The sequence below is a fragment of the Ascaphus truei genome, chromosome 9, assembly GCF_040206685.1.
Source record: "Ascaphus truei isolate aAscTru1 chromosome 9, aAscTru1.hap1, whole genome shotgun sequence".
Classification (NCBI taxonomy): Eukaryota; Metazoa; Chordata; class Amphibia; order Anura; family Ascaphidae; genus Ascaphus; species Ascaphus truei.
Window position 1 is genome coordinate 38,134,141 of NC_134491.1, and position 26,267 is coordinate 38,160,407.

General features: G+C 44.3%; 1 protein-coding gene across 3 annotated transcripts in view; it reads right to left on the minus strand.

Moving 5' to 3' along the window:
- Positions 1 to 500: 500 nt before the first annotated feature.
- CCNK (cyclin K) overlaps positions 501 to 26,267 on the minus strand; it is a 41,283-nt gene continuing 15,516 nt past the window's right edge. For all 3 annotated transcript variants that reach the window (XM_075614400.1, XM_075614398.1, XM_075614399.1), the window contains 7 exons: positions 23,580 to 23,685; positions 23,429 to 23,486; positions 22,952 to 23,121; positions 14,860 to 15,089; positions 14,708 to 14,741; positions 2,316 to 2,384; positions 501 to 1,932 (listed from right to left, as the gene is read on the minus strand). In XM_075614400.1, coding sequence (XP_075470515.1) covers positions 1,316 to 1,932; positions 2,316 to 2,384; positions 14,708 to 14,741; positions 14,860 to 15,089; positions 22,952 to 23,121; positions 23,429 to 23,486; positions 23,580 to 23,685 — 1,284 coding nt within the window. In that variant the 3' untranslated portion in view covers positions 501 to 1,315. The remainder of the gene's footprint in view (positions 1,933 to 2,315; positions 2,385 to 14,707; positions 14,742 to 14,859; positions 15,090 to 22,951; positions 23,122 to 23,428; positions 23,487 to 23,579; positions 23,686 to 26,267) is intronic.

Genomic DNA, 26,267 nt, shown 5'->3' on the forward strand with positions numbered 1-26,267 from the left:
AGTTATTTGAAGATAAAGCAGTGTTCTCCTAAAATAACTTGACAAGCCCTATTCTAATCAACTCCATACCGGTCCTTTGTGTGTGCATACATTTACTTGAAGCGATATGACACCAACCCAGGGAAAATAAACAGCCGTTCCTATTTTAGGTAGCATCACGAGGATCTCCCTGATCTAATGGAGCTTTGTGACTACATATTTTATTAAATACATGCAGATTGCTCTGGAATATGAAGGCAATTCTCACTACACAGAATAAAACCAGTGTGAGTGTTAATCAATAATCTTTCAGTTGAACATAATTCAGCATCTCTTGCACAAAGAATTGGGCCATTCATATTGTTACTGGGACAATGCAGAATGGTTTAGATATATTTTTTATTCAGATACAATTTAATCTTGGCTTTAGATGAAAGTCAGCGTGTCATATTTAGCCTTTTACATTAAAAATAATTTACAAGCATCTGTAAAAGGTACAAAATGTAATACCAGTCATAAAATAAAATTGTTGGCCAGTTTTTTATTTTGTGATTTGACAGAAAAAAAAAACAAAAACTGTTAAACATTGCAGGATATGCTCATTTCTATATATTTTAGCCAATATGGCCCTTCAAATGGTCCCAATAATGAGCAGGAAGTGGGATTTAATTGTACTCTCAGTACATCCAAAACTTCCCAATGCATGCAACAATGCCAGATAGCAGATGCTTTAGGCTGCGCTTATAGTCCCTTGCGACGGCGCTCCAAAACAAATTAATTGACTCCATTGCAAGCACTTATAGTAAGTGCGATGGCGCGTCTAAAAATGTGAAAGCCGGGCAAATTTGACTGTCTCTAAACCAATCAAATTGCGCAGCCCGCCCTTTTTAGTGACGTCACTAGCCTTGTCACCAGAGACGTCGCTAAAAATATAATTACAATTTTCGCCGGTGGCATCGGTCGCGTCGCCAGCACTATAAGAGCAGCCTTAGTTTAACATCTTCTCTCCTCTCCCCCCACACCCCCTATGAGAGCCTAATGTTACAAAGTTAGTGCCATATTAGCAGTCCGTATAATACTACATAAGTGTCGATGCCTTCTATTCTTCCTTTCAAAAGTAGTTAAAACAGCATTAATGACTTTACCCCTGGTCTCAAGTCCATTTTGTATGGAAATCCTATCTTCTGTCAGAATTTACAGCCATGTTGTATTATGTTTGAAGGACACTACTTAAATGACCTGCATATATTAAAATCATGAATTCTGAATCTGTATTCTGTGGTCCATTATCTCCTTAGAATTTAGATGTTCAAAATATTTGTGCCTGTACACGATGCTATCTCATCCAGGCAGTACGTCCCAGACCTGCTACAGATGGCATGCCAGGTGGTGGAAGCTGGGGAGGAACTGGAGGTTGCCCACCAGGGGGCACTGATGGAGGGGGATAACTGGTTGGTGGCATTCCGATGCCTGGAGGTGGGTGATTGGGAACTGCATGACTAGGAGGCAATCTAGGAGGGGGGAAATTGGGGTTGTAAGTAGGTGGTGGATACACAGGTGCAGGGGGAGGGATGTTGGGAGGGGGGAATGTTGTGGGAGGCGGAGGAGGAACAGAAGGTGGTGGATTGGGTGGGTAGACGTGAGGGTGATATGGCATATGAGATGGAGGTCCGTATGCAGGGGGCAAAGCCCCATAAGACGGACCATCAGTTTTCATCATGGACTGAAGATTCTGGTAGCCCTCCCCAGACATGTAGGAGTTAGTGGTGGACATCCCAGTAATGTAACTGGAAGGAGGTGGAGGCGGTGGTCGAAGTGGCAAAGGTGGAGGCTGATGGACAGGAGCAGGATGAGCTGGAGGAGGAATCTGGATCTTTGTCAATTCTGCAGCTTCTGCCACACACACAGGATCTCCTTCACTCACCGCAATAGTCGGTACCAGAGGTTTTCTCTCTGCCAGTAACAAAAATTACATTAGCGTTTCTGACTTTTGATCAGGGCAACCAACGTTTCACAGCCTTACATATTTCCCATAAATAAGGACACAAAGGAAAGCCTATAAAAACAATGATTTTATGGACAGAACAAAAGAATGAGTCAAATTATAACAGGTTCATCTGAGGAGAGGGGTGGGGTAACTTAACATTTATCTGAGTTAAGGGGTTGTATGAACCATAAATACAGATTGATACGGTTGCACCAGTATGTAATTAAAAAGGATTATTTGTTCCAATTTTTTTTCAAGGAATATTTTACCGAACCAAGTGTCTGTAAAAGAGCAATCTTACAAAGTTTTACCATGCAAGTACAGAAAATGTAAATGTAATAAATCTCACCTGGTGGAGGAAGAACAGGAGGGAGAGGCGGCTGCGAAGTCTCAATTTTCGAAAGTTTAGATGGTGGTTCTGCAAAGTAAGGAAGACTTCATTACATACAGTATTTATCCAACATAGGCAAAGATTTATTGTAAAATGTCAAATGTGTCATGAACGGCACACCTGTGAGCACTTTACTTGTATATATGACAAGAGTTAATACACACAGCTATTTAGCTGATGCACTTCATCTACACAAGGTACCTCAAAGGAATCTACTGACTCATTCATTGTATGTTCACTGACACTACCAAGGATAAAAGCACCAGGGTCGTTTGTCCCCATTTACTTGGCAAAATATGTAATGACCACATCAAAATCTGTTGTACCAAAATGTGTACTAAAATGTAATCCCTTGTCAAAAAGCATGCACGGGTCAGTTAAAGCCAAAGCCATACTACTTACATTTTAGATTTAATTAACATACAAAAATAGTACAAATAGTGCTTAGGTCACAGAAAAAAGGTCATTACAAAAAAATATAATACAATAAATGCAGACCGTTTCATTAAAAGGGAATAAAGTAGATCTTGTTACGTTGCTGCATAATATCAGATTACTTCAGAGTGGGCTTGAAGTTGAGAATATGAAAATTCATGTGTGAAATAGGCAAATTACAGTCTATGTTGAATTTCAGATTTCAAAGCACAAATGCTTATTTTATATCTTAACCTTCCTGCATTGGAACACAGCATAAACCCACCCTCTGGGCATATCCTTACAACCCCCCTTTCATCAATCTCTGGTTGACATTTTTATGGCTAGAGAAAAAAAAAAAAAAAAAAGAAGAACTTTAAAAAGCTGCCTGGACCTATAAAATGTCCCATATTTTTATTCCTATAATACTGAACACCATCTTGACACACACACACACACACACACACACACACACACACACACACACACACACACACACACACACACACACACACACACACACACACACACAATATAGCTTCATATCGAAGTTTGAGTGACAAACGGATTTGTCCTTTCAAACATCAAACATTAAGTGTTTGGCATTATTTGATTCGTCCGATTGTAAATGTTAGGCATGTATTATAGAAAGCCCTTGTGCGCATGACGTTGCGCATGCACATGGCACAAGCGTGGCGTGTATATTAACCATCACACGCGACTAGGAGGCGTTGCTATGACGTCACAAGGGAAGGCCTCATTGTGATTGGCTCACAGTGTCAAGTGGCACCCGCTCGAAAATACAAATTTGTATTTGCATACAGCTGCCACGCCAATGCTGTCTACCATGTGCGTCGGCACTGTATAAACGGTCATAGGGAGTGTGCAGGACGGTCTGTAGCCGAGGTCAGGGAATAGTCCACACGGTAGCTTCAGGTTAATGAAAACTTTGAGTGGCTTTATTTTCTCCACAGCATAACAACATGGGGGCACACTGTCCGTTTAATCACCAAAACAAACCCTGCTCCACATTGGGAGAAATGACTAACACTCCAGGCCTATCTATCAGGCTGGCTAAACAATTTACCAAACCGTAAATGGATATTATGCAGTCAGGCAAACAAATGAACAATTCTTACTTTGGTTGAAAGAGTTAGTTAGTTGGGAATCCATCTGGCTAGCAGCTCACATAGAAGAGTTCTGTGGTCTGAGGCAGCCAGCTACTACCAGTAACAACATCCTTATATACCCTGCTGGTTATCAGGTGTCTGCTTACATACTGATTACCCAGCTTTTCCTCCTGAGTTAACCTTCAGAGTGCTGGATGAAGCACTCAGACGTATGTCTCCCAGGCATAACTGATAGGGGTTGACTGCACCCTGTCACATACCTCCTGTTTGTGTGTGGCTAGGGCCCCACACGGCTGAAGCCCGACCCTCCACTCCTCTTGGGGAAAAAAAATAAAAAATCGGCATTTCTATGGTCCTTCCCAGGCCTATGCTGTATATCAAAAGAGAAAGGTTGGAGGGCCATATACCACCTGGTCAACTTTGAGTTTGTGTCCTTCATGGTGTTTAACCATTTCAAGGGCGCATGGTCAGTGACGAGGGCGAAGTGTACTCCGGCGACATGTCTCAGGCCTCAATTGCCCATTTTACAGCGAGCCACTCCTTCTCAATGACGGAATACCTCACTTCCCTTGGGAACAGTTTCCGGCTGATGAACAATATGGAGTGTTCAACACCATCAAATTGTTGGGACAGCACTACTCCCAGTCATACCTGGGAGCCACCCGTCTGGATAATGAAGGGCTCTTTAAAATTTGGGCTCCGAAGAGCAGGGCTCTCTGACAGGCACTTTAACACGTCAAAGGTGTTAACGTCAAAGGTGTCAAAGGGCACTCTTTTTTTGTTAGATCTGATAGGGATGCAGCAATTTATGAACATTTTTGTATAAACCGCCTGTAATACCCTGCTAACCTCAAAAGGGAGCGGACCTGTGTCTTTGTCTGTGGGGTGGGGACTTCCTTTATGGCGGCCACCTTGCTGCCTAGTGGTGTTACTATCCCTCCTCCAACAGCATAGCCCAAGTATTTTGTAGTGGCTTTTCCCAGGGCACATTTCTTTGGATTGAGCCCTGCTTCTCTTAAGGACGTTAGGACTGCCCTTAACCTTTTTATATGGGACTGCCAATGCCTGCTATAGATGACAATGTTATCCAAGTAGGCCGCGGCACATGCCCTATGGGGTCGTAGCACCTTGTCCATTAACCTTTGGAACATGGCTGGAGCCCCATGTAACCCAAATGGCATAGTGACAAATTGCTATAAACCGAGAGGGGTGGCGAAGGCAGTTTTGCATTTGGATTCTTCCGCTAAAAGGTATCTGCCAATATCCTTTCGTGAGATCTAGGGTGGAGATAAACTCTGCTTTAACAAGAGAGTCAATCAATTCATCCACCCAAGGCATTGGGTATACATCGAATCTGGATACAGCATTTACCTATCTGAGATCCACGCAAAACCTCAACTTCCCATCTGGTTTAGGGACCAACACTATAGGGCTACACCATTCGCTGTGGGACTACTCGATCACGCCCAATTCCAACATGTCTACAATCTCCCTCTCTACCAGGTCTTTTCGGCCCTCTGGCAATCTATAGGGACCATACTTTTACGCCAGGTTCTGTCTCAATCCTATGGGACACTAAATCAGTCTGCCCTGGCAGCTGAGAGAAAACATCTGGGAACTGGTCACATAATTCTAGTAGGTCTGACCTTTGTTTCGTTAACTGCCCTCCCATGGGAACCTGATGGTCATTGTAAGTACTACCCTTTTGGAGGCTGTGGACCCAAATCCGTCTCTCATTCCCGAGGTTGGATGAATAGCGATCTCTTAGTTTTCCAGGGTTTCAGGAGGTTTACGTGGTAGATCTATTTACCCTTCCTGGACCCTGGTTGAGAGATCTCATAGTTCACCTCCCCGATGCGGCGGCGGCGAACTTGGAAAGGACCCTGCCACTTCGCAAGGAGTTTACTCTCTGATGTCGGTAGTAGTAGCATCACTTGGTCCCCAGGTTGGAAGACCCTCAAGCAGGCATTTTGGTTGTACAGCCTCTCTTGAGCAGATTTGATTTTCCTTAGCAAACCGACCCATCATGTCGGGTTATCAGCCGGTTTCTAAGGTCTATGACATACAGAGGGTTTTCTTGGAGGGGGAGGGCTCCTCCCAGGATTCCTTCAGTAGGTCAAGAATACACCGAGGTTGGCGTCCATATAGCAGCTCAAACGGGGAGAAGCCTGTGGATGATTGGGGAACTTCTCGTACCCCAAACAGGAAAGGGAGAAGTTCATCCCAAGCTCGCTTTTCAGTGTCCACAAACTTCCTAAGCATGGTTTTTAAAGTACGGTTAAACCTCTCAACCAATCCATCAGTCTGAAGATGGTAGACTGAGGTCCGAACACATTTAACCTCCAATAACTTCAGGACATCCTGCATTAACTTCGACATGAAATTTGTTCCTTGGTCAGTTAACATTACTTGGGGAAGTCCTACCCTAGAGAACAGCTCTAACAGCCTGTGAGCAACCTGTTTAGCAGTGGCTGATCTCAGAGGGAAGACCGTGGTCTTATCTCTGCCCAAATGACCACCCCATGGGAGTGTATGGGCTAGGGTAAACACTGTTTTAATCAAACCTTTTAGAGACCAGCATCTGTCGAATGACCTCCCCTGTTTGTGTAACCTTATTCACATGATATAGGATGTCATTCAATAGTTCAAAATGTGGAAACACCCTTACACCTTGTTCATCCATTATCTTGTCGTTGACCCGTACCACCTTCTCATATTGTCTAGCCAGAGCTGGGTCTTCCCTCTGCCTCTGACGGAAGTCAGGAAGATCCAGGTCTGGCAAAATTCCCGTATCTGTTCTCCCCCCTGGTCATCTCCTGCCATGACTTGCAGTCCTTTGGGCTGACTAACGTTACCCAGAGTCCCAGCCTTTCTTAACCAGTCCTCTTTTTCCGCACGTCTCTGTTTACGTGTCTTTGGGACGCAGTGTTAATGGGGAAAGATCTCTGGGGAAAAAGGGAACAAGTCCCCGGGTTTCTCTGGAACCGGGGAAGTAGGCCCTGTAGGAGTAGGGGCCAACAATGTTCCGAAGTGGGGCCAATCTCGGCCAAGTAGAACCAGAGCAGGTAGCCACGGAGCAACTCCTACTAGCAGTCTAGCCTCCCGATCATTGATGCGGAGGAGGATGGTCGCCGTCGGGTATTTTTGTATCACCATGGATACATTCGATATTTCATGGAGCGTCATAAGATAGTCGGTGTTTGGGAATGCGACCCTCTAGGATCAGGGTTTTTCTAGATCCCGAGTCCACCAGGGCTGTTACGGTTTTCCCTTCCAGAGATGTCGGGACCAACCACAGATCGTGGTCTCTTCGGGGGGAAGCAGTGGCAGTGGTTCTGCCATAGGAACATTCCATATCATCTCCGGAGTCCGCAACTTCGATCATCAGCGGAAGCTCTTGCCGGGGTTCGGCGTTTGGCCTTCTCCACTGTGGGACGGGGTCCTCCCTTCTGTTTGGTGCTGGAAACCTCTCCACCGGATGGGAGCCGGGAGTCCAGGCTCTCGGGGGATACCGTGAGTGGCCTCCTACCCTTGGTGATCCAATTGTCTCAGGTCCGGGGCGGGCGCCTCTGCGGGAGTCTGTACCAGGACCCCTCCAAGATGGGAAAGGGTCTTCCGACCGGGATGACTGGACCTCCCGAGCTGGCGGGTTGTAGATCCCTCGATTGTCTGCTCTCCTGCCTCTGGCATCACCGGAAGCAACTGGTGTGTGCACGGACCGATCCCAGCTATTCTGTTGGGTGTCGTCCCCATGGAAGTTTTCCCACCAAGCGGACCGCTGAATCCAGGGAAAATGCAGCGTGTCTTTTTACCGAGGAGCGGGAGGAGGTGGGCAGTATTTGTATGAACTGCTCGAGCACAAACTGTTCAAGGATCTCTGCCTTCGTATGCTTCTCCGGTTGTATCCACCTGGTACACAAGTCTACTAAGCGGTGGGCTCCGACCCGGGGTCTGTCTCTATTTGTATATTTGACTGTCCGGAACCGCTGTCGGTAGGTCTCTGGAGTGAGGCCTAGGCGATCCAGAATAGCAGCCTTTAGTTGCTGGTAGTCCATGGCCTCGTCTGCCGGAAGAGCCTGGTAGGCTGCGTGAGCTTCTCCTATGAGGAGGGAGCCAGAGTCGTTACCCAGCAATCAACTGTCCAGCCGTGGGCCGTGGCTACCCTTTCAAAAGTGAGGAGAAATGCCTCTGGGTCTTCAGTTGGCTTCATTTTAGACCGCATCACCGGTGGGTTATTTGGCATTTCCGGTCTGACTGGGGCTGGGCCTGTGGCCAGCATTTGGAGGAGCTTTTCTGTTTGCAGGGCCTGGTTTTCTGCTTGCTGTTTAATCAGCCAGCCATTCTGTTTGCTGGGCCTGCCTCTCCTCTCGCTAGGCATGTTGCTCAGCTTGTTTCTCTGCTAGCCGGACCTGTTGCTCCAGGAACTGAAAAAAAAAATCTCCATTTTCTCTCTCCAATTTTTACTGTGTGGCCCTTCGGATAAGGGGCCGTCTTCATCCCACTTCTGACACCACCTTTGGCAGGATGGCCTGTAGCCGAGGTCAGGGAATAGTCCACACGGGTAGTTTCAGGTTAATGAAAATTGAGTGGCTTTATTTTCTCCACAGCATAACATGTGGGCACACTGTCCCTTTAATCACCAAAACAAACCCTGCTCCACATTGGGAGAACGGACTAACACTCCAGGCCTATCAGGCTGGCTGGCTGGCTAAACAATTTACCAAACCGTAAATGTATATTAAGCAGTCAGGAAAACAAATTAACAATTCTTACTTTGGTTGAAAGAGTTAGTTCGGAATCCTTCTGGCTAGCAGCTCACATAGAAGAGTTATGTGGTCTGAGGCAGCCAGATACTACCAGTAACAACATCCTTATATATCCTGCTGGTTATCAGGTGTCTGCTTATACTGTATACTGATTACCCAGCTTTTCCTCCTGAGTGCTGGATGAAGCACTCAGACGTATGTCTCCCAGGTATAACTGATAGGGGTTGACTTCACCCTGTCACAGGGAGACAGGTATTTTTCATTGCCGCGCGCGCACTAGCTTAGTATAATACAGAAAGATCCATCTAATTCTCATGAATCACGGTTAGACCCATGATTTCACATTTAGTAAACATACACATTTGGACTGTCATCCTGTTCAGACCCCAGATATTCTGCAGGACCCCAAAGAATGTCTTTCAAGATACATTGTGTTTCTCTTTATTTCTGCTATCAGAAGTTGACGCCATTTTTAATTCCCCCCCCAATCACCCTTTAGTGTAGTTCTCGGATAACCTCCCATTCTGAAAGAACAAAATCTATGCCAAGTCTTGACCGTCCATAAAGATAAAATTTAGCTTACTGGAAATTTAATTTCCTTTCCGTCCATCAGACAGCAGCATGGCAAGTAAGTGCCGCCTGAGATAGGACAGGAACAAACTTGTACGTGCCCTATATGGGGCACTTCCCCTTTACCTGTGCAGTGTTCATAGTAATACATGATTAGGTAAATAAATTTTCAGACATGATCCCTTCGACATAAAATGTATTTTTAACCATAATTGGAGGGATGGGAAGGCTGTGTGCTGGCTGGCTGACGGACTGAGGGAAGGCTGTGTGCTGGCTGGCTGACGGACTGAGGGAAGGCTGTGTGCTGGCTAGCTGATGGACTGAGGGAAGGCTGTGTGCTGGCTAGCTGATGGACTGAGGGAAAGGGAAGGCTGTGTGCTGCCTGACGGACTGAGGGAAAGGGAAGGCTGTGTGCAGCATGACGGACTGAGGGAAAGGGAAGGCTGTGTGCTGCCTGACGGACTGAGGGAAAGGGAAGGCTGTGTGCTGCCTGACGGACTGAGGGAAAGGGAAGGCTGTGTGCTGCCTGACGGACTGAGGGAAAGGGACGGCTGTGTGCTGCCTGAAAGACTGAGGGAAAGGGAAGGCTGTGTGCTGCCTGACGGACTGAGGGAAAGGGAAGGCTTTGTGCAGCCTGACGAACTGAGGGAAAGGGAAGGCTGTGTGCTGCCTGACGGACTGAGGGAAAGGGAAGGCTGTGTGCAGCCTGACGGACAGAGGGAAAGGGAAGGCAGTGTGCAGCCTGACGGACTTAAGGAAATAAGATTTCCGGTAAACTACATTTTCTTTCCGTCCATCTTGCAGTACCATTGAATTTAGTACAGCAATAGCGAGGGAAGGAAGCAAACCAAGTGTTTTCTACCAAATTCTTCTTTTTGGGATGCTTGTAAATCCAAGGATATTCTTCCATATAGCCGCCTTGCAGATCTGACGTGTGCTCTCAGGCCAGGATGTTGCTCCCGCTTTTGTAGAGTGAGATTTTTGGCCTGATGGGATCTTCATGTTGGATTTTTTTTTTATATGCTAAGTGTACAGTCTGTATAATCCATCTTGCAATAATTCTTTTGGAAGCTTTCCTTTGTTTTCCCCCGAAATCCCTTTTGGATTGAAAACTGGTTGAAGTGCAGACTGAGTTGTAATATACGGAGCTTTTCAGGTTGGGTCCAGTTTGTGAGTGGAGTACCTCAGGTATCGGTACTGGGACGCCTGTTTTTTAACTTGTTAATTAATGACCTTGAGGTTGGCAGAGAGCAAAGTCTCCATCTTTGTTGATACTAAATTGTGTAAGGTAGTAGAATCAGAGCAGAATGTAATTTCTCTCCAGAAGGACTTGGAGAGACTGGAAACGTGGGCAGGTAAATGGCAGATGTGATTTAATACAGATAAATGTAAGGTTATGCATTTGGGATACAAGAATAAACAGGCAATTTACAAATTAAATGGGGATAAATTAGGGGAATCCTTGAAGGATTAAGGAATGCTTGTAGACAGCAGGCTTAGCAATAGTGCCCAAAGTCATGCAGTAGCTGCAAAGGCAAACAAGATCTTATCTTGCATTAAACGGGAAATGGATGGAAGGGACGTAAACATAATTATACCCCTTTACAAAGCATTAGTAAGACCACACCTTGAATATGGAGAACAATTTTGGGCAACACTGCTTAGATAAGACATAATTGAACTAGAGAAAGTGCACAGAAGAGCCACCAAATTAATAAAGGGGAAGGATAATCGGACTTATGAGGAGATGCTAGCTAAATTAGATTTACATTAGAAAAGGAGGCGTCTAAGAGGGGATATGATAACTATATACAAATTTATTTGGGGACAGTACAAGGAGCTTTCAAAAGAACTATTCATCCCAAGGGCAGTACAAAGGACACAGGGTCATCCCTTGAGGTTGAAAGGAGATTTTGCCAGCAACAAAGGAAAGTGTTCTTTACAGTAAGGGCAGTTAAAATGTGGAATTCATTGCCCATGATGGCAGATACAAAAGATATATTAAAAAAAAAAAAAAAGGCTGGACATCTTTTTAGAAAGGAAAGGGACATAACAAATAAGTAAACATGGGAAGGATGTTGCAAAAAACAGAAATGCGCAAAATGATAAAACATGGGAAGGATGTTGCAAAAAACAGAAATGCGCAAAATGATAAAACATTAAACAAGGAGTACACAATGTTCTGTTTTTGTCTTTTTCTCTCCTGTGCGATTTAGGTCCTTTTCCTATACTATGGGGTGGATGTTGATCCAGGCAGTAACGTGATTGCCAATTATTGGAGTCAGGAAGGAATTTATTTTTCACCGTATGAGATATCATTGGATGTTTCACGTTTTTTTTGTTTGCCTTCTTCTGGATCAATATACTGTAAGTACGGATATAGAATAAAGTATCTGCCCAAATTTAGCATAGGTTGGACTTGATGGACGCATGTTTTTTTTCAACCTCATCTACTATGTAACTATGTAATAAGGATAAGGCAGAGGTATTAATTAAATGGTTTGCCTCTAATTACCAGGGGGAAGTTAATTGCAAAAGTATTGCAACAGGAGTAAGCCACAACCTCTATATTAACGAACAATTAGTTAACTGAGGAAGTGCATAGGCGGCTTGATAAAATTAAAGTCAAAAAGGCACATGGCCTCGATGGCATACATCCAAGAGTTCTTTAGGAGCCAAGTTCAGCAATAGCCAAACCGTTACATTAATATTCAAGGACCCTTTCCACATACTCCGTAGCACAAGATTGGCGTAAAGCAGACGTGGTACATGTATTTAAAAAAGGAGCTTGATCACAAAACGGGGAACAACAGACCTGTAAGCCTGACATCAACAGTGGGGAAGCTACTTTAAGGTTTAGTCAAGGATAATATTCAGGAATATCCAACAAAAAAATATAGTAATAGTCAGCATGGATTTATGAAGGATGGGTCGTTCAAAACTAACCACAGTTTCGTTTAGGTGGTTTGTAGGAATTTAGACCAGCATGATGTAGTTGATGTGGTCTACTTAGATTTCACAAAGGCACACAAGGAGGTTAATGTACAAAATAAAGGAAATTAGACTCCAAAAATTATTTGCACCTGGATTGAAAACTGGTTTAAGGACGGACCGTTGTCATAAATAAAACATTTTTAGGTTGGGTTAAAGCTGCAGTTCAGTCAATATCCTGCATGTGTGTTTTTTTTAATAAATCAGTTCTGTAGTAAGAAAAAATACTTTTAGCATTTTCTGTTTTAAAAAACAACTTTGAAAGACCAATTTTCTTGTATTCTATTTTAACAGCCATTTGCTAAGGCACTGCCCCTTCATGTCCTGTCACAAGCTCTGGCACACCCCTTTGTCAGCCCTGCCCTCCCTCTAGCACTTGTCAGTTCAGGATTGCTCATGAATATTCATGAGCTTCCACTGCCAGTCAAGCAGATTATAAACAAATGCCAGCTTTTAATATGTCACCAAATTTTGACCTATCAATACATGGAAAACGAATTGACCTGCAGCTATACTGTTCTTTAGGTAATTAGAGATTGCACACATGAAACTATTGAAGTAAAAAAATAAATGTAAAAAAAAAAAAAAAAGACTGAACTGTAGCTTTAAAGTTGTGATGTGGAATACCTCAAGGATCAGTACTGGGACCTTTGCTTTTTAAGGAATAGAGACACATCTTGGAACACAGACTCAGCAAAAGAAGCAATTTATTTCAGCCAGAGAAACCAATATTTCGACTGTCACACAGTCCTCATCAAGGTGAAGGCCGTCAGCCCGCACCTTGATAAAAACAATGCGTGGCAGTCTAAACGTTTGTTTCTCTGGCTGAATTAAATTGCTTCTTTTGTTAAGTCCATGTGCAAGATTTCTTTATTCCTCCATGACTTTCTGGGTTCTGCAGGATTTCCCCAACATCTAGGAGAACCGGCATATCGTATTTTGAGCCCCCTACGACATGTGCAAGGAGAACTCTACTTTCAACTCCTGCTCTTTAACTCATTTATTAGTGACCTTGAGGATGGCATAGAGAGCCAAGTCTCCATCTTTGCTGATTACACTAAACTGTGTACTATCATACTATCAGAGCAGGATGTAATTTCTCTCTAGAAGGACGTGGATATACTGAAAACTTGGGCAGGTAAATGGCAGATGAGGTTTAATACAGATACATGTAAGGTTATGTATTTGGGAAGCAAGAATATTCAGGCAACTTACAAATTTAATGGGAAAAATTAAATGAATCGTTAATTGAGATTTAGAAGTGCTTGTAGACAGCAGGCTTAATAGTGCCCAATGTCAGGCAATAACTGCAAAGGCAAAGAAGATCTTATATTGCATTAACTGGGCATGGATGGAAGATAAAAAAAAGCATGCCACTGTATAAAGCATTAGTAAGACCACGCCTTGAATATGCAGTACAGTTTTGGGCACCACTGCATAAAAAAGATTATGGAACTAGAAAAAGTGCAGAGGAGAGCCACCAAATGAATAAAGGGGATGGAAAATCTAACTTTAGAGGCTAGCTAATTTAGATTTGTTTACATTAGCAAAGAGGCATCTAAGGCCTCGGAAATAGTACAAGCGCGTGCGCACGACGGAGTGCATGGCATAACGAGTACCTGTATGAGAAGCCGTCTGTGGCCTATAGGATTGCGCGACGGGGAGGCATGGTGAGGGCGTGCCCGTGAGCGGTTGGCTCATATTGGCTGAACTGCACGTGACCCAGCCGTCGGGCCACAAAATGAAAAAGTTATGTCTCGCGAATAATCGGCCGCCCCTCGCTCTCGTGCATGCACGCTCTATGACCGTCTTCATTGAGATATGGCCTTTTGTTTGCGGCACGCACAACGTTGTTCGCATCGTCGCATGGACGCGGCCTTAGAGGGGATACGATAAAAATATACAATACAAGGAGCTTTCAAAAGAACTATTCATCCCAAGTGCAGTACAAACAAGGACATCCCTTAAAGTTGGAGGAAAGGCGATTTCAATTGCAAGGAAAGAGTTCTTTACTGTAAGGGCAGTTAAAATATGGAATTCATTACTCATGGAGTGATGGCAGAAACACAATGGATATGTTCAAAAAAATGTTGGACTTCTTTATAGAATGGAAAGGTATACAGGGGTATACCAAATAAGTAAACATGGGAAGGATGTTGATCCAGGGAGTAATCTGGGGAAGGATGTTGATCCAGGGAGTAATCTGATTGCCAATTCTTGGAGTCAGGAAGGAATTTATTTTTCCCCTCATCAAAAATCATGCGATAAGGTTTCACTGGGGTTTTATGGTTGCCTTCCACTGGATCAATATACTGTAAATACAAATATAAGATAAAGTACCTGTCGTCTAAATGTAAGTTTGTACTTGGACATGAGACTTTTTTTTCAAACTCGTCTACTACGTTACAGTAACACTACATTTCATTGGTTGCATTCAGAGATTCTGAATATTTTAAGTCTTTATAAAGAAACTGCTTACCCAATGCTTTGGCCTCTTCTTTAGGGGAAGCAGGCTGCAACAAAACACAATGGCTATGTTTAGTTTTCACAGAAATACCTCAAAAGAAACATTTGTATATGGTAAAACTAGATGTCGCGAAAGAGGTTACTATAAGAATGATCAGAACATACAACTGGTCTCTTCACGGGCTTGGGAGGGCTTGACTGAGGAGAAGGTTTCTTGGATTGCTGTGGATCCTTTTGCTGAGATGCAGGCGACTCTGCATTCTGGGACTGCTGCTGTAACTGTGCTTGCACTGAAGCGATTTGTGCCTGGACTTGTGGAGAATTCTGCTGTGTTGCATGGTGAGGCATTTGCTGCTTTCCTTGGGAGTATAGATCAAGGATCTGGTGACAGATGTCTGTAAAAGCAATACAAATAATTAATACTACGTTGTACAAGAGGTCCATCGGTCCAAGGTATATTACAAATGCTATTTTATGGAAATGTATTCAGGTCAATATGGAGGCAACTTAAGGAACCTGTAATCGTAAAGCTGCAGATCAAGCAATATCCTAGATGAGTTTTTTTTTTAAAATAAATCAATTCTGTACTATGAGAAAATAAGTGTAGCATATAAAAAATAAATAAAAAAACAACTTTAAATTATTATAATGCAACATGATTTTTTGTTTCTATAGCAACCATTTACAATGTCACATTCCCCTCTTCTGAAACAGGCTCTGGCACACTTCTCTTTAAACTGTGCCATCTCTCTCTTTAGCTTGCACCAACGGTATCTAGTGACTGCCTGATCCCATAATCTTCCCCACAGAACTTTGCATTTTTGGTCCTCTTCTGTTGCACTTTTGGCCATTTAGTGAACCCGAGTCGAAAATTCGACAATCGATGCGCAAATTAGCTAATTATCATTGTGTGGATTGTATTGATGCACACACACAAAAAACAAAAACAAAAGGGGGAGGACGACTATTTAATCTGGTAAGGCCTGATTGGTCGGCAAAGGGTTAGCCGGCCAAACAGATCAACAGGTAACTCACTGGTCCTTAAAAGACGCAGTGAGAAAAAAAATACCAGACTAACAAAAATATAACAAACCAGTATCAAGTGCAACGGTAAATTAAAATAATGTGCACTAAAATATGGGAGTTAATGTTAAAAAAATCCAAATGGAGGGATACCGAGCAGAGCCCCCGCCTGAAGCCCAGTGGAAGGCAAACTCTGAAACCGTTACAGTGGACTCGGCGTACGTGTACTCTGCCCGGATACGGGAGTGCACAAGCACCCGGAAACATGCCAATGATGTTTGTTGGGACATACCTCTCCAAACACTGCTTCCTGGCCTTATAAATGGCTAGCTTAGCCAATGCCAGGTTGACGAGGAGATCCCGGGACACGGGTCACCCAAAAATAAAAAGGTGAGGGGAAAAGTGCAGCCAGAACTGCAGGAGAAATCCACCTTGAGGGGCCAAGAGGGGCTGCAGTCTGGTGCAGCTAAAATAAATATGGTACACAGACTCCTGCTCGCCACAGAAGGGGCAGGTGGCAGGGGAGTCCGTGAAGTGGGCCAAGTACTCTCCCGTGCTCAGTGCACCCTGGAGGACTCCAACTCAAATCCCCGGCAGGATGGGGAACCAACTGTGAATAGAGTTCCCTCCAACGGGGCCTCTCGCCCTGGTTTGCATGAAGTACCTGCCTCCAGATGGTATCGGGACGGGCGACAAGGGCGAGGTAGTGCACTCTATGGAGCACGAGAGTGTACAGGCCTTTCCTCGGCATGCCGCAGAAACATGCAGGGACATGTTCCCCAACCTGCTGAGGTTGGGGGAGAGAGGAGCCTGAGAGGGTTGCCGTGGCTATGGTCCCACGCAAAGCTCCAGAGAGCTGGGGGTTATAGGTGGGTAGGGCTCTCCGGTCTGCAATACCCTCTCGATGAAGGTGCGTGAGTCAGAGTGGATGGCATCTTTAATCCCCTGGATCAGACAATGAGGGACATGGGCAGAATGCAGACACAAACGTTGTTCTCGCCAGACGTCTACCAAGGAGTTGCGGGCGATGTCCCGCAGGGTCGACGCAGAGTCAGGTGTGGCTCTGCACCATTCCGGTCCAGAGCCTCGATGGTGCAGTTGAAATAACCCCCGAGCACCACGTACTCGTCCGCGGCGACTGTCTCCAGGTATTCAGACAGCCTGACAAAGAACTGCATTCAAGGTTCCGGTGGCAGGAGTATACATGTTCAAGAAATTGAACGTGCAGTCCTCGTGCCAGACCCTGAGATGCAACAGACTGCCTGGAACAACAGCTTTGGCAAGAAGTAGCTCTGGCTGAAATGACTCAGAGAACAGGGTCACCATCCCACTAGATGACGAAGTGAGGTGGCTGAAGACCCTTCCTCACAACTCCAGATGCCAGCTGGCTTCAGCCTCTGAAGTGGTATGGGTTTCTTGCAGGAAACTCAGAGAATACCCTCCTTTCTGCAGAAAGGAGAGTACCTGCGAAACCCATCCCTACAGCCATTTACATTAAGCGTACCGATGCTCAAAGCCATTGGTAGTCTGGAATTTTCCTTGTGCTTCCCACAGGCGCTCAGGGTGCTGAATCCCGAGGAGCCATGTGGGCTCGCAACAAGTGGTAAAACTTCCGGGCGCGAACATGGTCAAGGGTCCCAGAGTTTTTGGCCCTGTGGTTGGCCCTCATATGTTCCATGAGAGTGAATAATGAGTGAGGCCTCCTTCCACCTCTCGAGGGCCAACTGCACCTTCATGCTTCTCTGCCCGTAGAGGGTACTTTGCAGGAACTCAGTTAGGCAGGGATAACAGGGGTCAAGGAGCCCACCGACTCCGCGGTGTCAGAGGACTCCTTTTGACTGAGCCCCAACTCCTCGGGCTCCTCTTGGCTGATCTCAAAACTCCCACCCTTCTCTGCGGGAGTTGATCTCAGTCTTAGAATGGGCCCCCCCCTTTGGTGTTTTCACGGGGGGTCCATTATACCTGACTCCCCAGCAGGAGTTTCCTCCCGCTCCCCCGCACCCTGTACGGTGCTTACATTGGGGGTAGGGTGTTCTTGGTGGGAGAGAGCAACAGAGGGTGGCTGTTCCAGGGTGGCCTTTTCGCCTTTTTCTTATCTCTGTTTTTTAGAGAGAGGACCAGACATCGCTGCCCGAGTAGGGACAGGGGGGGACCTGAGCCCTTGAGGGACCTGCTGTGGTGGGCACAGCGGCACAGGGTGTCTTGGCAGAGGGAGGAGCGGGTGCAGGAGCTGGGGTAGATTTTTTGTTCCCTTTGGGGCAGCTCCTGCGAACGTGCTCCAGCCCCTTGCACAGATAGCACCTAACCTCCTGCGTGCCATAGTACACGTGTACATGATGCCCTCGTAGGGCACCCCAAAGGACACCTCCGCAGACTGTGCTCCCTGGCAGCAACAGGTTTACTTACCGCCTGAAGGAGAGCACGTGCCTCAGCACCCTATCCCTGCAGCCCAGCGGGTTGGGGACTTAATGTCTCCCAGGGCTTGCAGGTGGGGGTGCATGAGGCAGTCTTGGAGGAAGGGGGGCACATTAGAAAGAATGATCCTAGTGCCCAACCCTTCCAGGGGTTCAATGGGGACATATGTCACTCCTACTGCAATGTCCCTCTGCACCAGGGTGTGGCTGCCACCACTGCAGAGGGACCCACTACATCAGCCACAGCCCTCACATAAGCCTCCATGCTCTGGCCAGGTGATATTGGGCACCTCACCCCATGCTTCCTGCTTAGGCACGGTGTGGGCCCAGCGTTGTTGCTGGGGTTAATGCCTGCAGCTGCCACCTGCGCCCACGATGTAGCTGGGGCTGCAGGGGTTAAGCTACCAGCAGGAGCTGGGGGAGGTTCATCCAGGGCACTGGATGTGCCAGGCTGAGGGCTGTGGGCATGGTTGGTGCTCCTAGGGACCTTAGGTCTTGGGCTCCGGTGCCCGGGTGCAGTCCCTGTAGAAAGCCTCTAGGTCAGGGGAGGAGGTAGTGCCCAGGGAGAGAGGTGCAGAGAGGAGCTGTCCCTTTAAGAACAAATTAACTACCTCAGCTGAGGAAAAAAAAAAAAAAAAAAGCTGCAGTTTTTCTATTCCCTCCCTTATTCATTCCTCAGCAAGGAGCTGCACCACAGTAATTCTTTCTTTAAAAGCACAGAGTTCCCAAAACCAAATAAAATGCAAATCAACTTAAAATAAAAGTGAAAAGGAAAAAGAAACCATCAGTGGTGGGGGATGGGAGAGGGGTTGAAGCTGCAGTTACCAGCCCAACCAAAGTGCAGCTGTGCTGGGTTGAATCACTGCAGCCTCTGGGTGAAAACAAAAAACATCTTTTAAAACACCAAAATAAACCTTAAACGCCCTATAAAACACAGTGTATTCCCCTACAGTTCCCACACCAAAATATATCAAGTGAAATTAAATTAGAAAACAATAAACCCGATTTCAAACCAAATGTTTGGGAGCTCTGTTCACACACTGCCTGAGTGTGGGAGAAGGGAAAAGGGGGAGGGAAACAGGAAGAAAAAAAAAAATGCAGCTTGGCCTGCCAGTTTTTTTTGTTTGAATAATTGCAACAAGTCCCAACAATTACAGCAATGCAATTATCTAAACTTCCCGGGGTAACCCCATATGGCTGCTATAGCAACCCAAGGAAACACAAATCTGCTTTTAACGCGATACAAGCATGGATCCCAATTTTCGTGTTTATGAATACTTTACAACATGATTATTGGTATCTTAAACACTTTATTGTACAATGCACACAATTGTACATTATTTCTAACGTGATCCGCTTATAACGCGATGTGATTTTTTGGACCCCAAGCACAGCGTTATAAGGGGGTTGAGCTGTACATTCAAAAATCATTATAAAAGGGCAAAAAGTGGGAGGGGGGTGAGGGGGGGAAATGTAACAAATATCTAATACTACACAACAGATTAAAATAATTGCAGACTTGTCTAAGACATGCAAATGAGCATGCAGTAATATTTCCATTTGCTATATGCTTTACTGTGGAGGGTTTTTGTCACTTTACTCACCATAACTTAACTAAGTGTGGTGAAACCTACACTAATGGCAGGTGGAGAGAAAAGGAGAGAGTCCCTATTATGTGGCACTAAAGAGAATACACCCTAATTAAAACTTATATTTTATTATAAACTGATTAAAATAAACTGTTTGAAAAAAACTACATACATAGAACAAACGAGAAATAATTAAAAGACGGGGAGGTGTGGTAGGGTGTTTAATGGGGATGTTATATATATTCCCTCTTAATTAAACCTTAGTAAACCCTAAACCTGGGTGGTCTCTGACAATGTATCTCAAAAAACCCTTGTAACAGTGGGGTATGTGCAGTAAGATGCAGACCTGTCTGTTATGTATAGAGCAAGGTTGCACTTAATGATGGCTGAAATGAAGCAGCAATAGGCACCTTAGATACTACAGAACTGCATATAATCTGTCCATAGCAACATAGAAATGCCAAATGTGAGGCAACCCCTTGTAGCAATGGGGTATAGGCAGTTAGATGCAGGCCTGTCTGTTGGATGCCAAGCAGAGCTGTGCTTAGCAATGACCGAAAGTGAAACAACCATAGGTATCTCAGACATTATAAAGCTGCACACAAACTGTCCATGTACATTGTAGAGATATAAGAGGCCCCGATGAAGCCAGTTACGGTGAAACATACGTAGAGTACGTCTGACGTCACGTCGGCGAGGTGTGGGCTATACTTTGTCTGAGTGCTTCGTAGACTGCGTCCGTGGGCAGCAAAAGCACTCAGACCCTAGGGTTAGTCTCTTATATCTCTACAAACTAGAAATTTGGAAAGACCTGCGCGAGCCCCTGCTAAAGCCGCTCTCATTGCGGCTGCAGGGGCTCACTGACAAGCGTCAGCGCGCTTCAGCGCCTAAGCGCTGACCCTGGACACAGCCTTAGGCCTGGGACATAGTACAGTAGGCTGAGCCGATGCACTTACACCCTGCATCTGTCATCAGCGCGCCGTTAGCAGACGCTTCTGCATGCGTGCAGAGGCTCAGATATTTTGAGGAGACAGGCAAATTTAAAATGTGCCGCTAAGGGAGCGGTCACGTGACCGCTCACATCCAATGGGAGCGAGGGACTAGCCCCGCCCCCAAAGCGCGCTCAGTGCCTCGCCTGCCAGGACACAAAAAAGCTCCAGTTTGAGCAGGCGAGGCAGAGCAGGATCGCGGATCAGCACGGCCCGAGGCACCATGCCTGAGGCCTTAGACATGCAAATGAACATACAGTAATATTTTCATTTGAGATACAGTCATGTGACAAAGAAAGTACACCCTCTTTGATTTCCATGGTTTTACATATCAGGACATAAGAATCCTCTGTTCCTTAGCAGGTCTAAAAATTAGGTAAATACAACCTCAGATTAACAACACATGACATATTACACTGTGTCGTGATTTATTTAACAAAAATAAAGCCAACACGGAGAAGGCATGTGTGAAAAACTAAGTACACCTTATGATTCAATAGCTTGTAGAATCACCTTTAGCAGCAATAACTTGAAGTAATCGTAATCAGTATGACTTTATCAATCTCACATCGTTGTGGAGGAATTTTGGCCCACTCTTCTTTACAACATTGCTTCAGTTCATTGAGGTTTGTGGGCATTTGTTTATGCACAGCTCTCTTAAGGTCCAGCCACAGCATTTCAATCGGGTTGAGGTCTGGACTTTGACTGGGCCATTGCAACACCATGATTCTTTTCTTTTTCAGCCATTCTGTTGTAGATTTGCTGGTGTGCTTGGGATCATTGTCCTGTTGCATGACCCAATTTCGGCCAAGCTTTAGCTATCGGACTGATGGCCTCACATTTGACCCTAGAATACTTTGGTATACAGAGGAGTTCATGGTCGACTCAATGACAGCAAGGTTCCCAGGTCCAGTGGCTGCAAAACAAGCCCAAATCCTCACTCCTCTGCCACCGTGCTTGACAGTTGGTATGGGTGTTTGTGCTGATATGCTGTGTTTGGTTTTCGCCAAACATGGCGCTGTGCATTATGGCCAAACATCTCCACTTTGGTCTCGTCTGTCCAAAGGACATTGTTCCAGAAGTCTTGTGGTTTGTTCAGATGCAACTTTGCAAACCTAAGCCGTGCTGCCATGTTCTATTGAGAGAGAAGAGACTTTCTCCTGGCAACCCTTCCAAAGATACCATACTTGTTCAGTCTTTTTCTAATTGTACTGTCATGAACTTTAACATTTAACATGCTAACTGAGGCCTGTAGAGTTAGAGGTAACTCTTGGGTATTTTGCAATTTCATTGAGCATTGCACGGTCTGACCTTGGGGTGAATTTGCTGGGATGTCCACTCCTGGGAAGATTGGCAATTGTCTTGAATGTTTTCCAGTTTTGAATAATCTTTCCCACTTTAGAATGATGGACTTTAAATTGTTTGGAAATGGCATTATAACCCTTCCCAGATTGATGGGCAGCAACAATTGCTTCTGTAAGATCATTGCTGATGTCTTTCCTCCTTGGCATTGTGTTAACACACATCTGAATGCTCCAGACCAGCAAACTGCTAAAACTTTGGCTTTTATAAAGGTGGTCACACTTGCTGATGATCAATTAATCAAGGGCATTTGATTAGCAGCACCTGTCTGCTACTTAGCTTCTTAATTCCTATGGAAGCAGTAAGGGTGGACTTCGTTTTTCACACATGGCTTCTCCATTTTGGCTTTATTTTTAAATAAATCATGACAGTGTAATATGTCATGTGTTGTTGTTCATCTGAGGGTGTATTTACCTAATTTTTAGTCCTGCTAAGGAACAGATTATTGTTATTATGTCCTGATATGTAAAACCATGGAATTCAAAGAGGGTGTACTTTCTTTTTCACGACTGTAGATATAAAAAATAATTGGTGCTTAAACATGCTTTAATTAAGGTAGCAGTACTGAATAGACTTGAGAGAAAGGTGCTAACAATGTATCCCTATTAGGGCAGTAACTATGAAGACATTTCATCTGACTGGAAATGTAGAGGTTTTACCACCTTTACGTCGGGCTCAGGTGTTTAAATGCATTTCTTCAGCATGTTATTCAGACAATGAAGTTTCAAATAAAATCCCCCATGCTTACAGAATATAGACGATCCATAAAGGAATTTGTCTCATTTTAAAATTGTCAAAATACATACTGTACACAATATAACACACTGCAGCATATGTTAAAGTGGTCTTTATAGAAATGCAAGCTAAACATATTGCATACCTTCAAGAACATCAACCGGTACGTCTTGAACAAATTGCTCCCACCATCTTCTGTACATTGGCTTTGATGTCCACTCCTGAATCTCAAATTTGCACAAACGACCAGCAAGATACATAACTGCTACAGCTATAATCTCTGGTTCCCATTGCAAGGACAGTGTGGTGCACAAGCTAAAAAGGACATACAGTACAATAACAAAATTACAACTAGATTTACACAAATTGTATCAAAGATGGCTTGATATAAGTATGGATATTTGAGAAGCAGACAGAAAAAGCATACATTTTAATGCTCCGTGGCAGGCATTAGCACAAATTGGTTCAATATATTGCACTAGTAACAGTTACATTTGAAAGTAACAGAATAAATAAAGCAGTGGTGATACAGGGTCATGAACAACTTTCATATAAATTAACAATGTTTATACTCTGTTGTGCAAACAGGTTTTGATATTACAATTATTTATTCAGAATGTACCTGTCATTCACAAATGTCCATGCCATTTGTACCAACTTCTGTATTTTGTTTTTGTCCCCTAAAAACAATGGAAATACACATTGAAGGTAATATTAGCTTTAAAAACAAAAACAAAAAACACATGTATTTTGACTGGCTTTAATATTTTTACCTTTCAGCTGTTTTGCATATTTGAGAAGAAATTGGTATGGATGCTCCACTTGCAAGTCAAACTTTATTGTTTGGAGAAGAATTCTCTCAAGGACCATGACTTCTTCCTAAAAGTAAAATATAGTAATTAATATTTATAATCATTGGGTATATTATGATAGACAACAGTTATTCTGTACTGGTACATGGCTTTAGCCTTGTACAAGAATAGCTATCAGCTCTAAATTTATTGGAAGGGCAACAGTTAGGGAGACATTACACACAATGTTAAATAGACTAACCCTTGTATCAAACATTAGGTCAGTGTAGGTATTACCTACAGCAGTGCAGCTCAAACACATGCCTCAAGAGCCACCAACAAGCCAGGTTTGAATAATCTCTCTGCTTCAGCACAAGTAGCTCAATCAAAATGACACCCACCTGTGCTGAAGCAGGGATATCCTTCAAACCTGGCCTGTTGGTGCCCTTGGACAGTTTTAACACCGCTGACCCTAGAGCAATGTCTCTCCAAAATGTAGGCATCTCTTAGAACAGATTTCCCCAATGACCACTAACCTGCTTGAGCATGTGGTCCAGTCAAAATGGATTGGGCCATCTGTGCTAATGAGGATAGCCTTAATCTGCACAGTTGATAGCGGAGGTGATCAAGTGTCTAAACCAAACGAATTCCCTGGCACAGACGGGTTTTCAAATCTATATTACAAGAAATGTGCCCGTCCTCTTATACCACATTTACAAAAACTCTTTAATTCTATCTTAAATTGAGCGGAGTTCCCCAATAATAAGAGTCAAGCTCATATATGCCTTATGCCTAAACCAGGGAGACCTGGCATGCTGCAAGAGCTATAGGCCGATTTCATTGATCGATTTTTAAAAAAATACTAGCCAACCGCCTTAATGAAGTACTGCCCAGGCTGGTCCACCCAGACCAAGTTGGATTTTTCCCAAACAGGCAGGCGGCAGATAATGCAAGGAGAACGATTGACCCAATAGCCCATGCAAAGAAAACAAATATACCATCAATGCTTCTATCTCGACGCAGAAAAGGCATTCAATAATCTAGATTGGGACTATATGAGGGGTATGCTCTTTCCCTTGAACCGCTAGCTAGCCACATTAGACAACCCCAATATTAGAGGTATTCCAGTCCGAGAAACAACACAAAAAGCTCTCTTCGCTGATCATACATTTTTAATGTTATCCAAAACACCAATATTAACAAACCTGTTTCAGGAGCTCTGGGTTTTAGGGGGGCTCTCAGATTTCAAAGTAAATGCCAATAGATCAGAGGCCCTGAATATCAATTTACCCAAATCTGTCACTAAATTAATTGAAATCAATTTTGATTTTAAATGGTGTAATGAAACCTTGAAATATCTAGGTATTTAATCGAACAAATGACTGTCCATATAAAGAGCACATTTCCAGAGTCTAATCAAGACCCTTATGGCTGACCTGGCTAGATGGTCCACCCATAATATATCCTGGATTGGTAGAATTAATGCTGTAAAGATGAATCTCCTCCCAAGAATTTTGTATTTGTTCCATATGCTCCATATTCCGGTCTCATTAAAGGACATACAAGAACTACAATCCCATGTAAGAATCTTTGTTTGGAACAAAAAAAGACTAAGAGTGGCTAAAACTATACTTTGCTAATCCAGAACAAAAGGAGGGTTGACACTCCTGTGCCTGCTCTGTTACTATAAAGCAGCACCGTTCAGTGAGGTATTAGCCTAGCGCTCCGATTCACAGGTGATAGGTGGAACTGCATTTGCTACTCCCGCAGGCTCTGGGATCAATACTGTGGTCACCCAGGCCCTCCCAAAAGATAGCTGGTGGATATCTACCAACAATAGCTCACAATTTATCTCTATGGAACAGGAACAAAAGAAAGACCAATCTCACTACTGAGAGCTTGGTGAAGACACCGGTATCTCCAACCCAGACTTCTACCCAGGTCTTATAAACAACTTCTTTCGAAGCGTGGAGGTCAAGGGGAATCCACAGAATAAAAATGTTATGGACAAGCCCAAGGGAAATCTCGAAAGGTGACATATTTAGATATTTACAGATAAAGGGATTTGCCCAACGCTTAAACCCACCTCCACCCTTGATATTATTTGACACACTGTTACAATGCCCCACATCAAAAAGTGTCCATTTCGACCTTGTTCAGTACTCCCGTCTTTTTATTTTCTTCAGAAAAGGAATTTTCCTTTATATCACACTGGGAGAGAGATTTGGGCGTAGTTATAGATCCTGGAATATGGCGGGAGATATTCGAGGCAGCTAGCACATGCTCAATTTGGACACAAAATCAGAGAGAATGCATACAAAGTTTTGTACAGGTGGTACTTGACCCGAGTGCGTCTGGCAGGAATATTCCCAGGGACTTCCCCCATATGTCCAAAAGGTTGTGGTCAACGAGCCACGTTCATCCACATGGTGGTTGTGTCCTGAGATGGGGGTGGTTTGGAAGACGCACAGAGGGCATAAGGTTTCTCTCCCACTCGACCCTCCTAAATAGACCATAGGAGGAAATGAACAGAAACCAAAAGAAGTTGATTTCCCATATGACAGCAAGACGCTGCGCCATAGCGGCGGCATGGATGAGCAGGGACTTGCCAATAATCCATCAGGTTAAGGCAAGAATATGGCACTCTTAAAATGGAGAAGCTCAAGAGGG